The 17,004-nt window shown below is 32.7% G+C and overlaps 1 protein-coding gene across 3 annotated transcripts in view; it reads right to left on the bottom strand.

Annotated features, from left to right (window-relative positions):
• Positions 1–4,839: 4,839 nt before the first annotated feature.
• The window catches only part of LOC143052913 (uncharacterized), a 43,017-nt gene continuing 30,852 nt past the window's right edge, over positions 4,840–17,004 (bottom strand). For all 3 annotated transcript variants that reach the window (XM_076226079.1, XM_076226087.1, XM_076226093.1), the window contains 4 exons: positions 12,319–12,392; positions 11,455–11,574; positions 10,962–11,076; positions 4,840–8,670 (listed from right to left, as the gene is read on the bottom strand). In XM_076226079.1, the coding sequence (XP_076082194.1) occupies positions 8,605–8,670; positions 10,962–11,076; positions 11,455–11,574; positions 12,319–12,392 (375 nt within the window). In that variant the 3' untranslated portion in view covers positions 4,840–8,604. The remainder of the gene's footprint in view (positions 8,671–10,961; positions 11,077–11,454; positions 11,575–12,318; positions 12,393–17,004) is intronic.

Raw genomic sequence — 17,004 nt, 5'->3', positions numbered from 1 at the left:
ATGATTAATTTGAAACAAAAATGTTTAACTAAATCCTTAAAAAAAACCCTCTGAAAGCCAACAGCAAGGGCTACAGGCGTGACATACAAACTAATTCTGTTTTGAATGGTTCTTTGTTCGGATGGTCTTGCTATCTAAAGCCCCCTTATAAACACTACCACTTTCCTTTTGTAGAGAATCCAGAAAATCTGTTGTGAGTGTTATATCTGATATTCAGTATTTTACAAACAGCTATGAAGATATCTTCACGTCTGTACGCCAGTTAGTTTCCTGTAGTATGGAACACATTTCGACGCTGCTTTCCAAATCACTTGCCGACTTTCTCAAGTTAATTGTTTTCCTGTTGGTAAAAATGTAGCTGTAATGTGAAGGTTTTGAATGCGTGTTTCTTTTATATGGTATAGATATGCAAAAAGGTGAAGGGGTGCACCTGCACCAAGTCAAGCTAATTGGACCATATGTTGTTCATTGATGATTGTATGTGTTTGTACCTGAACCACGGTTTGTTCTTTGTTTGTTCCTATACCAAGTCAAACTATCTGGACCATGTGTTGTTCATTGATGTTTGTATGTGTTTGTTACTGTACCACGGTTTGTTCTTTGTTTGTTTCTATACCAAGTCAAGCTATCTGGACCATGTGTTGTTCATTGATGTTTGTATGCGTTTGTTACTGTACCACGGTTTGTTCTTTGTTTGTTCCTATACCAAGTCAAGCTATCTGGACCATGTGTTGTTCATTGATGTTTGTATTTGTTTGTAACCGAACCACGGTTTGTTCTTTGTTTGTTCCTATACCAAGTCAAGCTATCTGGACCATGTGTTGTTCATCGATGTTTGTATTTGTTTGTAACTGTACCACGGTTTGTTCTAAGTTTATTCCTATACCAAGTCAAGCTATCTGGACCATGTGTTGTTCATTGATGTTTGTATTTGTTTGTTACTGTACCACGGTTTGTTCCTATACCAAGTCAAGCTATCTGGACCATGTGTTGTTCATTACTGCTTGTATGTGTTTGTTACTGTACCACGGTTTGTTCGTTGTTTGTTTCTATACCAAGTCAAGCTATCTGGACCATGTGTTGTTCATTGATGTTTTTAAGTGTTTGTAACTGTACCACGGTTTGTTCTTTGTTTGTTCCTGTACCAAGTCAAGCTATCTGGACCATGTGTTGTTCATTGATGTTTGTATGTGTTTGTAACTGTACCACGGTTTGTTCTAAGTTTATTCCTATACCAAGTCAAGCTATCTGGACCATGTGTTGTTCATTGATGTTTGTATGTGTTTGTTACTGTACCACGGTTTGTTCTTTGTTTGTTCCTATACCAAGTCAAGCTATCTGGACCATGTGTTGTTCATTGATGTTTGTATGTGTTTGTAACTGTACCACGGTTTGTTCTTTGTTTGTTTCTATACCAAGTCAAACTATCTGGACCATGTGTTGTTCATTGATGTTTGTATTTGTTTGTACCTGAACCACGGTTTGTTCTAAGTTTATTCCTATACCAAGTCAAGCTATCTGGACCATGTGTTGTTCATTGATGTTTGTATTTGTTTGTAACTGAACCACGGTTTGTTCTTTGTTTGTTCCTATACCAAGTCAAGCTATCTGGACCATGTGTTGTTCATTGATGTTTGTATTTGTTTGTTACTGTACCACGGTTTGTTCTTTGTTTGTTCCTATACCAAGTCAAGCTATCTGGACCATGTGTTGTTCATTGATGTTGTATGTGTTTGTTACTGTACCACGGTTTGTTCTTTGTTTGTTCCTATACCAAGTCAAGCTATCTGGACCATGTGTTGTTCATTGATGTTTGTATGTGTTTGTAACTGTACCACGGTTTGTTCTTTGTTTGTTTCTATACCAAGTCAAGCTATCTGGACCATGTGTTGTTCATTGATGTTTGTATTTGTTTGTAACTGTACCACGGTTTGTTTTTTGTTTGTTTCTATACCAAGTCAAGCTATCTGGACCATGTGTTGTTCATTGATGTTTGTATGTGTTTGTACCTGAACCACGGTTTGTTCTAAGTTTATTCCTATACCAAGTCAAGCTATCTGGACCATGTGTTGTTCATTGATGTTTGTATGTGTTTGTTACTGTACCACGGTTTGTTCCTATACCAAGTCAAGCTATCTGGACCATGTGTTGTTCATTGATGTTTGTATGTGTTTGTTACTGTACCACGGTTTGTTCTTTGTTTGTTCCTATACCAAGTCAAGCTATCTGGACCATGTGTTGTTCATTGATGTTTGTCGTTGTTTGTATATGTGACCAAGTGAAGCAATCTGGACCATGTGTCCTTCGTTGCTGTTGGTCTTTTATTTCGGAAGAGTGGGATAGCGATTGTTTGTTATACTGTCGAATATTTTGGTGAATCATGTTGTCCGTTTTATGTATATAACAAAGTATGTTCATACTTCTATTTAAAAACTTGCAGATTTTTCATACCAAAAGACATCAGATGAGTATTCCAACTACTAGTAATCAGAAATTTCATAATATTTGGCCATGTAGGTGTATTATAGGAATGTTGTCCAACATAAAAAAAAAAAACCCAGATGCTCCGCAGGGCTCAGCTTTATACGACTGCAGAGGTTGAACCCTGAACGGTCAGGGCAAAAACTGATCTCAATTCAAATTTCTAATGGAGTTTGCAACAATAACTACTCATTTAATTACATCATAAAATATCAAAATTTTAAAAAGTGCTTGTAATCAACGAATGGTAAAGATTATTTTAATTTATTAGTTAGTAGTAAAAGTAAATATTGCATTGTATATTGTATATAGCATTGATTTGAGTTGATTCAACTACTATTCTGGACAAAGAAAGATAACTCCAATTTTCAAATAATACTTCATAAAGCATTGATTTAAGGTGATTCAACAACCATTCTGGATAAAGAAAGATAACTCCAATTTATTGTCTTGAAACTACAATAATCATGGCTAAAAATAAACAAAGTAGCTTCATCAGCAACATTTTATATTGGCAAATTTCCAATGAAGTTCATTAAACTAAAGTTATTGGCAAATTTCCAATGGAATTTATTAATAATAAAGTTTTTGGCAAATTTCCAATATACATAATTTAAAAGCAGTTTAGGTGAGATATTCAAATGAGTTTCAATTACTAACCTTACACTGCTTTTAAATTATGTTTTGTATTTAAGTATTGCCCATTAACCTGGAAACACTCCCCCCCTTTTTTGCACCTTATTCCTTAACAGTTTGAGCCATAACTCCCAAAGACAATTCTTACCATCCCTCTGTGGTATTCCAATATCCAAAATCTAAATATATGGTTAGATTCAGCATATCAAAGAACCCAAAGAATTCAATTTTTGTTAAAATCTAACTAAGTTTAATTTTGGACCCTTTGGACCTTCATGTAGACCAATTTGAACACAGGACCAAAAATTAAGAATCTAAATACATGGTTAGATTTGGCATATCAAAGAACCCCAATTAATAATTTTTTAATGAAATCAAACAAAGTTTAATTTTGGACCCTTTTGGCCCCAAATTCCTAAGATGTTGGGACCAAAACTCCCAAAAATCAATCCCAACCTTCCTTTTGTGGTCATAAACCTTATTTTAAAATTTCATAGATTTCTGTTAATTTATAATAAAGTTATTGTGCGAAAACCAAGAAAATGCTTATTTGGACCCTTTTTGGCCCCTAATTCCTAAACTGTTGGGACCAAAACTCCCAAAATCAATCCTTCCTTTTATGGACGTAAACCTTGTGTTTAAATTTCATAGATTTCTATTTACTTATACTAAAGTTAGAATGCGAAAACCAATTGTCTTTGGACGACGATGAAGACAATGACGCCAACGTCATACCAATATACAACCAAAAAATTATCAATTTTTGCAGTCGTATAAAAAGAGGGGTTTAAAACACCAATGCCAATACAACTGCAAACCAAATATCATTTATTTGCCATTGGTGGTTCTTAAATTGACCTAATCACAAACTTCAACACATTGTTGATGCATACACCTCAACCGGCACATCTAAGTCTGGCCTCAGCAATTTCCCTGAGGCCCACAAAAATGGGAATGAAAATGTTAAAAACTTTAACAACACTAATGATAGTAAGACCAGTTAGGTCAATAGATCATGACTTGCTGAAGAAAAACTGGAACAGATCAGCCTAAACATAATCCAAAAAAATCCTAATGTGGTTTGAGAAGGAACAGGGTCCCATAATGAACCAATCCTTAATTGTTTAGACAGTTCCACTAATGAAGACAAATGTGCACACGCTGAAATGTGTCGCCTTTGTTACTTACCATTGATTTCATGTTGATAATCCATAATGTAAGACTTTACTACAACTATCAATCTGATCCAAGAAAATGAGGTCAAGATCATATAAACAACTGGAAATACATGTGCACCATACAATCATTCAATACACTAAATATAAATGATGTCAAGGTCAAATGAACCATGCCAGGCAGATATGTACAGCTTACAATCCTTCCATAAAACAAATATAGTTGACCTATTGCTTATAGTTTAAGTAAATCAGATCAAAACAAAAAAAAATTAACACTGAGCAAAGAATCTTGAAAACTTGGTCAAGGTAAAATAAAACCTGCAAGACTGACATGAGCATCATAAAATATGTTCATACACCAAATTTAGTTGACCTTTTGCATAAAATAAGAGAAAAAAATACCAAAACTCAAAAACTTAACTTTGACCACTGAACCATGAAAAGGAGGTCAAGATCAGATGACACCTGCCAGCTAAACGTGTACACCTTACGATTATTTCATTCACCAAATAAAAAACAAAAAGGTTGAAAATAATGACAAGTCTGATAGTAAAATATGATTTATTTTCTATCTAGCAAGAAGTACACTGCATCATTTGTGTAAACCAAACAGAATGTTCATATCTTAGTTTTCAATGGTTTTGAATTGTTTTGTTATTTTAACATGTATACACTAAACTAACTATAACATTTTATCCTTACTACTTACAACAAACATTCAAAGGTTTGAAAAGACACAACATTTCTGAAAACTAGTGTGGATAAAAGTTGCCTATATTAAATAACCTGCTGTTTCAGAGGTAAAGGTTGGATTCTGCTAATTTTTTATTTAGTTCTAAGTCCTGCTTTGTGATTTTGACATTGTACAAATGTTGACTTAGAATTCTGTTGATCTACAAATGCAATGGAAAGCAAGATATCAATGGTATATTCACATTTATTTTCACAAATGCAAGTAATTAGAAAAATCTTCGATAAATTAAGAAAATTATAAAGTATCTGAAGCATAACAAATGGTGCAGAGCCTCATGTACTCCCATAGCAAGATATAAAAGCAACAGTATACTATATATGAATGGTATATCATAAATATTTCCAAACATATGTAGTAAGAACACTTCATTTTGAAAATCTGAAGTCACGTAAGCTAAGATCAAGGGTTTAATCCTATGCTCTGTACACTATTGAGATACCTAGAAACAAATGCAACTATTCATTAAATAGTAAGAAATCTAGGTAAGTATTCATTCTAAAATAAACTTGATCAAATTACTTGAATTAGGTGTTTATGATACTGCTGAAAATTTTGTTGCCAGAAAAATAGTAATGTAGTCATGTTTGACAACATTTATCACAGACTTCAACAGTGAAAAAGTGTATACTATACAGATATAAGAAGATGTGGTATGAGTGACAATGAGACATCTCTCCATTCAAGTCACAATTTGTAAAAGTAAACCATTATAGATCAAAGTTCTGTCTTTAAATCAGAGCCTTGGTTCCCTGAACAGCAAGCTATTAAGGGCCTTAAGTTTCCCTTGGCTCACAAACTAAATAATTTTTACATTTTCTTAATATTAAAATGAATAAGTTATAATTCATAAATTGACTACAATTTTGCATAAAATAAATAATCTATCACAACTCCTTTGACAGATAATAACACCTTGCAGACCAGAATTGATATGTAAAATTTAATTCAAAAGTGTCCACTCATAATACATTTATTTATCTTGTGTAAATATCAACTTCATCTTATTTTATGTTTATAATACATTTCATTAATTCAAAATAATATGATCCATTTTCTAAGTACAAAAATAATGATATAACATGCTTCTACATACAGTGAAATAAGCATATGTATACAACAAATAATGTATTAAAAGGTTAATGTTTAAAGGGAGGTAATAGCACTATCACATATAAACAAGACATAAAAGGTATAGGCCACTAAAAGAAAATGTTTACCAAAAGCACTAAATATAGTTTAGAAATAAAAAAATATTATTTTAATTTATCCTTACAGACATCAATGACTTCTTTCACAGGATAAATTATGAATTTAGAAAAAAAATAATATTTTTTTATTTATTGTGATTTCAGAAATAAATGTGTACATTTATTATTGCAAATCACTTGATTATTGGTATAAAACTGGGATAGTAAACATTGTGTGAAGAAAGATAACAACAACAACAAAATGCAAGTTTTCATCATTGGGACCCTGCTAGCTGTCATATTTTTTACATCAAGTCAACTTTCCCAATTAATTTTAATTTATTGTACTTCAATGTAAACATTTTTAAAAGGTTCATTGTCAGCCTTGTTTTTAGACTTATCAGTCGCAGGTGAAACCTTCTTTAAATAGTAATCCATAGATGGGGATATACAACATATATGGAAAAAAATGGAATATCAGTGACAATTATAGATTATTTTTCACTATTTCACCATCCAAAGATACTTTTTCTTCACAAAACAATTTTATCTACACAACAAATGTGTCATCATGTCAACAAATCAACCAATATGATTTTCTGGATAATTCTTACAACTTGTTGAATACCAGTCAAGATTCAAGCATAATACAACACCACTTAATCTTCATACAAATGTCATACTTTTTTTCAAGTTAGAAAAACGTTAGAAAATTTGAACTTGCCATATACATTTCCTAAAAAAGTCTGTAAAGAAGACTTTTAAGGGCTACTAGTATTGAGCAACATCTGTACAATTTAACAATTATGAAGATACAAACTAATAAACATACTATCACTATTGAGAAATTGACAACATCTTTGCACAAATTTACAAATGAACTTAAAAAATATCTGTCTTGAATAAATATGTTATGAACTACAATGTATACAACTTAAGAAAAACAATACTTGAATCAAAGAAAGCCAAAACATATGTATATATATATATGGTCAAATTATACAATTATTGCCATGATAAATTATTTATAAAAATAATCTTAATATGTTTCTGCACTAAAAAATTGTGAATGAAATGAAATAAATATAAAAGTCTATACCTTAACATCTAAAAATAGAACTTTTCATTATTTAAAAAAATAGAAGCATTTATTGCTAGTGATAAAAAATATATTTTACAAGGGACCATGAATGATTGCATTATGTCATTTTTACAAAATCACAGAAAAGTAGTAAACAGAAAATAATGCTGAAAAGTCCTCATTTTGGACAAAATTATATTTTTATAGAATATAAAATCAGAACCTGAATCATCAGTCAATTCTCACAATATGATGTTACAAACAGATGTGGTTTAAATAAACATTCTAGTTTGATATGTTTAGTAATTTTAAACAGTTTTCTTTGAATGTCATTAGATTTAAAGGGTATATACCCTTAATTATCTCCCCTTATTTGTTGATATAACAAAAAGAGGATAACAGCCTTAAAAGTAATTATCTAATCAGAATGTCAGCATCATATGAAATTTACATATTATATATACCGTGATCACATGATCAAGTTAAAGGAATGTTAGAAAGCCATCACAATAATATGATGACAGTAAGGAATGTTTGGTTAAATAACTATCAAAACCCTGTCATAAAAAAACATAAAATTCTGTGAAAATAATTGTGGCAATATAAATATATACAAAAACAACTTTATAATCTCAATAACAATACAAACTTATTTTTTAAATGATACAAAATTGGGAAAACTTAATAACAAAATAATACTTAACTCTGGAATAGGACAAAATATGATTAACTGTTTACAATAAAAAGCAGAGAAATACAGATGAATTATTATTTACAATCAAAAGTTGAGAAATAGGAATGAATAACTATTTACAATCTAAAGCTGGGAAATAAAGATAAATTACTATTCAAGATGAAATATACTATAGTGTTAATAGCTTGTTCATTCTATATTGGTCCATGTATTGATACAAGGTATGCTGTATTGATCCCTAGGGATGTAGGGCCTAGGACCAATAAAGCTGACCGAGAATCAATAACAGGACAATACAGGATCAGCAAATTTATATCACTTTTATCAAATAATCAAAACAGTTCATATGACTGGTCTGTATGGCCAGTCCCTATGACAAGAATTAGCTACAGCTGATTCACACAGCCAGTACGTATGACAGGAAATATATACAGCTGGTCCATATGGCAAGTCCTGTATGACAGGAAGTACAGCTTGTCTATATGGGAAAGTTTATAATTCTGGCCAAACAGCCATACTAAACTTAATTACTGTTAATCTTTTGAATTCCATACTTGTCATGCTGATTTTAGCATATTATTTAATCATGATGTCTATACTGATGTTGATCTCATGGCGTAATCTTCATCCACAACATCTACAACATCCACTACATCAATCTATAACAAGAGTGCACACACTGAAATGTCTCGCCTTCTTTACTAATCATTGATATTATGTTGATAGTCCTAAGTATAAAGCTTTAACAACTGCCACATAAACTTTACATAAACCAAGATAGCTAAACAAAGACAAATGAACCATGAAAATGAGGTCAAGGTCAGATGAACCATGCCAGGCAGACATGTACAGCTAACAATGCTTCCATACAATAAATATAGTTGACCTATTACTTATAGTTTACGAAAAACAGACCAAAACACAAAAACTTAACACTGTGCAATGAACTGTGAAATTGAGGTCATGGTCAAATAAAACCTGCGGGACTTACATATAGATCATAAAATATTTCCATACACCAAATATAGTTGACCTTTGGCATATAATATTAGATAAAAAGACCAAAACTCAAAAACTTAACTTTGACCACTGAACCATGAAAATGAGGTCAAGGTCAGATGACATCTGCCCGCTAGACATGTACACCTTACAATCATTCCATACAACAAATATAGTAAACTTACTGCACAAAGTATGGGAAAAAAAGACCAAAACACAAAAACTTAACTATAACCACTGAACCATGAAAATGAGGTCAAGGTCAGATGAACCATGCCAGGCAGACATGTACAGCTAACAATGCTTCCATACAATAAATATAGTTGACCTATTACTTATAGTTTAAGAAAAACAGACCAAAACACAAAAACTTAACACTGTGCAATGAACCGTGAAATTGAGGTCATGGTCAAATAAAACCTGCGGGACTTACATATAGATCATAAAATAATTCCATACACCAAATATAGTTGACCTTTGGCATATAATATTAGATAAAAAGACCAAAACTCAAAAACTTAACTTTGACCACTGAACCATGAAAATGAGGTCAAGGTCAGATGACATCTGCCCGCTAGACATGTACACCTTACAATCATTCCATACAACAAATATAGTAGACTTATTGCACAAAGTATGGGAAAAATAGACCAAAACACAAAAACTTAACTATAACCACTGAACCATGAAAATGAGGTCAAGGTCAGATGACACCTGCCAGTTGGACATGTACACCTAACAGTCCTTCCATACACCGAATATACTAGCCCTATTGCTTATAGTATCTGAGATATGGACTTGACCACCAAAACTTAACCTTGTTCACTGATCCATGAAATGAGGTCGAGGTCAAGTGAAAACTGTCTGACAGGCATGAGGACCTATGCAAGGTACGCACATACCAAATATAGTTATCCTATTACTTATAATAAGAGAGGATTCAACATTACAAAAATTCTGAACTTTTTTTTCAAGTGGTCACTGAACCATGAAAATGAGGTCAAGGACATTGGACATGTGACTGACAGAAACTTCGTAACATGAGGCATCTATATACAAAGTATGAAGCATCCAGGTCTTCCACCTTCTAAAATATAAAGCTTTTAAGAAGTTAGCTAACACCGCCGCCGCCGCCGGATCACTATCCCTATGTCGAGCTTTCTGCAACAAAAGTTGCAGGCTCGACAAAAACAGAATATTATTAACATGATTATAACTCCATGTGGTGAACTAACTACTTTCATCTACTGTGGACTCATTTATTTTCGTGGGTATCAATTTTCGTGGATTGCTAAAAACTTGCATATTCATGGATATTTGATTTCGTGGTTTTGACCTTCTCTGTATACAAAGCCTTTTAAAAATATGCATTTTGTTAAACATTTGATTTTGTGGTTCACCTGAACTCTACGAAACCCACGAAAATTGGTATCCAACGAAAAATAATGAATCCATAGTACATCATCAATCATGAAAACCGGAAAACACAAATATAACTCATGTGGTGAATTAATGCAATTCTGTTAAATAATGCAATGAATGTCTGTTCTATGGTCGGGTTGTTGTCTCTTTAACACATTCACCATTTCCATTTTCAATTTTAATCGTGAAGAATTCAAAAGAGTCTCTTGAATTGACAGTCAGATTAAAACCAGCCCACACTTGTGTTTGTTTAGACTCCCCAATTGATACCTCTGTATGCAGGATTGTCAATTTATATAAACTATTTCAAAACTTAAAATACTTATATGTGACAACAACACTTCAAAGAGTTTGCAATTTTATCAAACTTATTTCAACCAAGTTAAAACTACTTTAACTTACAGGCAGAACATGTCGACCAAGTTGATTAATAAGTGTAATTTTTGTACTAGTTCTGATAAATAATTGATTAGGACATCGTTACTTGTAACTTAGATTGTTGCCTGAATCTTAAAAATATGGAGTGTACCTGATCAGGAGATTCTTCTGTATTGTCTATTGCATCTGATATATGTTGATAAATATAATCTAAAGTTGGTCTGTTAGTTGGGGCCTCACTCCAACACCTCATCATCAACCGATATCTGTAAAACAATACATATGATCTTGTTAAAGAAAGCTGGGTACTCTAAAATTAAAACAATACAATTCAGATGTAATTGTTTTTTTTCTTAAAAAATGATTGTTTTTTTGGCTCTTTATATGTTTACTTTATCTATTATAGTTTTATTGTCAAAGTTTTACCTTATCTATTATAGTTTTATTGTCAAAGTTTTACCTTATCTATTATAGTTTTATTGTCAAATTAACAGAAGATAATGAATAATAAGTGCCAAGTGATTGGAAAAGCCATGACCCTTTGAACCAAGTGAGCTTAAAACAATGAGATCTCATATTACCTAGTGAATGGAATTACACTAAAATAGCCATTATTAATGTCAACAGATAATTTCTTTACTTACAAGGACCTTTCACAGCAGTCAGGTTTTGGTAACAGCTCCCCTTCAGATAACTTGGATTTAACAATCCCTGCATCTTCTCCTAAACTCATCACTTCCCACAGGAACACACCAAAAGCATAACTATAACACAAAAAAAATTCATCATTTGGTTTTGAATAAATAAGACATGGCTCATGGCTAAGAAATTCTGAGACAATTGATCACCTTTCAATTAGGTTGATAAATCATTAATTCATCAATGCAAAAAAGGTTTACCTCAATGTTGTTTAGATTCAAAATTAGACAATATAAAACATTACATTAGTATACATGGATGGGATAACTCATTATTTTAAAGACTATAAAATGACTAGTAAGCATACTTAATAAACTACATACATAATAAAACAGTCTGCTAAATATAATAATGCTCTTAGAGTTTGCATCATAAACATATTTACTACCGTTAGGTATTAAAATGAAGCATTGCATAACCAAGTGTACTTTTTTAAGTTTGTATTAATGTCTGTGAACAAACAAAACACTTTAAGACATATAGCAAGGGTCCTTCTTAAAATGAACATTTTGATATATTACTTTTAATTGATATGTTGCACCATGTTAAACACCCTACTGTAAAAAATGAAATAGGCCTGTTTGTTATTCTGTTTCAACTGCATCCTCAACTTTTATGATTTGAAAATTTTGGCATATTAAGACAGGAAGCCAAGAGCACTTGAATACAATAACTGCAAAGTGACGATTGTATTTTACATCTAAAAATTCATTACTATAACAAACATGTAGTAATAAAAGGCTCTTCAATCAAATTTTGTTTGTCTGAAGTTATACCAGTATCAGTAAGCCTTTGTTAGAGTTACCTACATTTCTGATTTCGACGAGAATATACAATCCTGGATTGATTCTGCCGCCATCCATGGTAAACATTCATCTGGTAACTAGAATAGAAAATTTTGTTGTAACAGTACTCAGTTAAATCAGAAAGTAATATATGCTTAGCTTATTTTCCTATTTACATAAAAAAAGGTTGTCATTATCATAAATATCTATAATAAACTGTTATCACAGATATATGTCTCGCCTTTTTGTAATTTTGATTATGCAAATGTTGAAATCCAAATAGCAATACTCTAACATCTTACACAAGTTATGCAAATATTCAAAGTCAATGAACCATGACTGAGTTATATGGCTAAACAATCTCCATGTAAATGAAACTAGAACACACCCCCGAAATCACGGGCATATACAGCTTGTAAACTGTTGTAGGATGAATTTTTGTAAAAGATATTATGACTGGAGAATTTCATATAAGGTATCAAAACCCTCTCCCTTTTTTTTCAAAGTCCGTTATGTGTTTCTTTTCTGTTAGGTTCAATTATTTTTCGTGTTTCTGGCCTTAGTTTAAACATATTTATTTATAGTGGATTGGGAAACAAGTTTTGCAACTTATATTAATCCCTTTCCACTTTGCGGGTGCGAGTGCTGCCTTGTAGCGGCATTAGCCTACTCTTTTTCGAAATTTACAAGGGTGTCTTTAACGTGCAAGAGATATGGCTCTCTCTTAACACGGGTCAGCCATTTATCGTCCCCTTCCGACGGACTATCATCGTTTCCTCAAGACCATACTCGCAGATGGTGTCAAGGGAGAGCCGAAAATTGTGTTCCTGAAATTTTCATCCCAAATGGGAATCGAACCAGGAACCTTTGTGTTAGTAGTCCGATGCACTAACCACTACACCACGGCTCTCTGGCCTTATACCACAATTATTCTTAAACTGGTCCGCCGTTCTATCTATAGCTTCGCACCGAAGGTCAGTGTAGCGATAAGTGAACACAATAGGGATCCAGTTTAAATTATTCTTCCCTTTTGTGACAATGCATTTTTTGGTAAAAGTCAAATTAAATCAAAAATTTGCACCACTTCAAACAAGAAATAAATGAAAATGCTTATAGACCATTATTACTCTAATAAAATAAGCTTCTAGGACAATCCATCAGTGCTTTTCCTTTTGAGAGCCCGATTAACATGCCAATGGTAGGATTTGAATCTCGTATAAATGACTAAGGCTCATTTGAGGGGTAGTCTGAGTGGCCCTGATCCCGAAATCCTGGGCTTAAAAACATGAAATCCTGAGGTGCGTATTTTAACGAAATTCATATCCTGACATCGATATCCCGAAATTAAAAAAAAAAAATTCCTGCATCCTGTAAAGATCAATCCCGAAATCTCAAGCTTAAAAACACCCGATCCCGACGTCCCGAATAAGTCCTGCCTCCCTCTAATCTCTACCCTACTTTCATTTTGGCCAAATCACTACTTTCACTTTCAACAATAAACTTTTATGCCCCATTTATGGGAATTATGTTTTCTAGTCTGTCCGTCCGTTCGTTCGTTCGTCCGTCCTTCTGTCCGGCTTCAGGTTAAAGTTTTCACTTTCAACAATAAATTTGTATGCCCCATTTATGGGAATTATGTTTTAAAGTCTATTCGTCCGTTCGTTCGTCCGTCCGTCTGTCCCGCTTCAGGTTAAAGTTTTTGTCGAGGTAGTTTTTGATGAAGTTGTAGTCCAACCAACTTGAAACTTAGTAAATATGTTCCCTATGATATGATTTTTCTAATTTTAATGCCAAATTAGAGATTTTACTCCATTTCACGGTCCACTAATAAAACATAGTAAATGATAGTGCCGATGTGGCATCCGTATACTATGGACACATTCTTGTTTCCACATGTTAAAAACTTTTACTTACTTCAATATATATGCAACTGGTATGACCCCTTATATAGTAAATATTTCAGAAAAAAGTAGACAGAATACAGAGTCTCTGTATATTATAGTAGTATAATCGTAGTTTACAGGTGGATAAACGCGAAAACATAATTGTCTCTAAGGAGGTATAAAAGTTGTGGTTTTTGCAATCTAAAAACCATGATATGGAGAACACTCTGATTGGCTTATTTATTTTTCATTTTTGTAATCTATCATACGATTGGTTGTGCTTGTGCGTGTTTAAAACCGGAAGTCTTATCTATGACTAAAAGTTAGTCTGATAATGGAAACAATATCCGGACATCTATTTTGTCGTTTTTCTCCCGAAATAACTCAATCTGAATAATCATAAGAATGGATGACAAATGCTACTATGCATGTTACCTAAAGAACACAGAGGCATTATGATTCTTTTATTGTGGAAGGAAGAGAAGCGACACACAAAATGAGGTCTTCTCGTTTAATAGTATAGATGTGCCAATTCTAATACAACTGCATACCAAATACCATTGACTTATTATAAGTTGTTCCTTAATACAAACATTAACTTGTAAACTATGTAAAAGTTTCATAGTCAATGAACCATGAAGGGGTGGGGCTATATAATCTCCATGGAATTAATACTTGCAAATGCCAATAAATTTGCATACCAAATATCATTGACTTAACATAAGCAGTTCATTTTAAACTGATCTAATCACAAACTAATACATGTAAACTAAGATAAGTTCCAAAGTCATTAGACTGTAACTGAGGGGCAAGGCCAAATATTCTCCATGGAAATGAGATGTGCCAAAGCTTATACAACTGAATACCAATAAAAAGGCCTAACACTAATGGTTCCCCTTGAACTGACCTAATCACAAACTAATACATGATAACTTAAAAAAAAATTCAAAGTCAATAGACATTGACTAAGGGGAGGAGCCAAATTATCTCCATGGAAACGAGACATGCCAATGCTTATACAACTGCATACCAAATATCATTGACCTACCGCTTGTGGTTCCCCATAAACTGACCTAATCACAAACTAATACATGTAAAAATAAGCAAAAGTTTCTAGACCATGACTGAGGGGGCAGAGCCAAAAAATCTCCATGGAAATGAGATGTGCCAATGCTTATACAACTGCATTCCAAATATGATTGACCTACCACTTGCCGTTCACCATAAACAAGACCTAATCACAAACTAATTCACTGTTGACGCCGTCGCCAACGCTGACGCCGGAAACAGCATACCTATGTATCGCTTTTTGACTTCGTCAAGGCGAGACAAGAACTGATGGCTGAGTAGCATCCCTGTCTACAGTTACTTATGTGAGACCTTCAGGATTTCAGATTCTTACAAAGCAATGACCCTTGAACAATTAAATAAAAATTCTGAAGAACTCCTGTAAATTGAAGGTAAAGTAAACTCATCATAGATACCAGGATTAAGTTTTGTATCTACGTATTTTCGTCTGTAAAAGACTCATCAGTGACGCTCAAATCCAAAAAAGTCAAAAAGGCCAAATAAAGTATGAAGTTGCAGAGCATTGAGGACCAAAATTCCTAAAAGTTTTGCCAAATACAGCTAAGGTTATCTATTCCTGAGGTAGAAAAGCCTTAGTATTTCAAAAATTCTAAATTTTGTAAACAGTTAATTTATAAATATGACCATATCAATGATAATTCATGTCAGCACACAAGTGCAGACTACTGGTCTGGTGATATCCTTGGGGAATTAAAACTCCATCAGCAGTGACATAGACCCAGTGGTTGTAAATAAACTCATCATAGATACCAAGATTAAGTTTTGTATTCACAAGTGCTGTTTATTGAATTTTTATAGTTCTTGTACCAGGTTGTTAACTGCTTTTAAAATGGTTAAGGTTAACACTACAGGGAGATAACTCAGTTGAATGTTTTAATCATGTTCAATTGTTAAGGAAATATTGATCAATTTTAAGCTTCTCAATGATCAAACTTAGTGTTTATTAAAGGGAAAATTCGCGATTTTTTTCTTATGGTTTAAATATGTTCATAATGACATAATATATATATTCACAAAGTTTTATCGCTAAATGTGCAGTAATAAAGGAGAAATTCAATAATTAATGAAAAAATATTAACTACTTCCTGTAGGTCGTGACGTTTTCTCCTGGTTTTTGCATGCCGGGATTTAAAATACAATCATTAAAAGTCTTGGTTTTTAATCATATTTTAACGTAATCGTAAGCGCGCCGATGACTTATGCTTTATCTAATAACCAGCCGATAATAAGAAGATAAAACGCACAGACGTGCAATTGTACACATTCATGAGATAAATTTTCTATGTTAAACGTATATATTCGAATTATTTTTTTAGACAACACAAAAAGTTATAAAATTATTTTTAATTAATGCATTTTCGGACTGATAAGGTGAACAAATTAAAGTACAATAATCTGTAAAGACAATATGTTGGTGTACTCTTATTGACCTTTTACTATCTCTGCTATGACTAGGTTTATACGATGTGTGTATTCACGGTTCTGTGGCAATACTCGTAGATGGCTTGTTTAAAGGTAAATTGTTATTTGCACTTCGGTATTTAACCACGTCTCTAGGGCACACTTTGCCAGGTGTGACTGTCTATTCGGATCAGTGGATTATAAAACAAGGGAGCATTTAATACACACATTAAAAATACAGGTGACAAATAAAAATAGATCGCCGTGGAATTATTTAATTATATTTGGTGCTATTATTTATTTGAATTCAAATAAATTAATTTACTAAGAAATAAAC

The sequence above is a fragment of the Mytilus galloprovincialis genome, chromosome 1, assembly GCF_965363235.1.
Source record: "Mytilus galloprovincialis chromosome 1, xbMytGall1.hap1.1, whole genome shotgun sequence".
NCBI lineage: Eukaryota > Metazoa > Mollusca > Bivalvia > Mytilida > Mytilidae > Mytilus > Mytilus galloprovincialis.
Note: the sequence above shows the minus strand (reverse complement) of the source record. Positions and strands in the feature narration are given on the sequence as shown.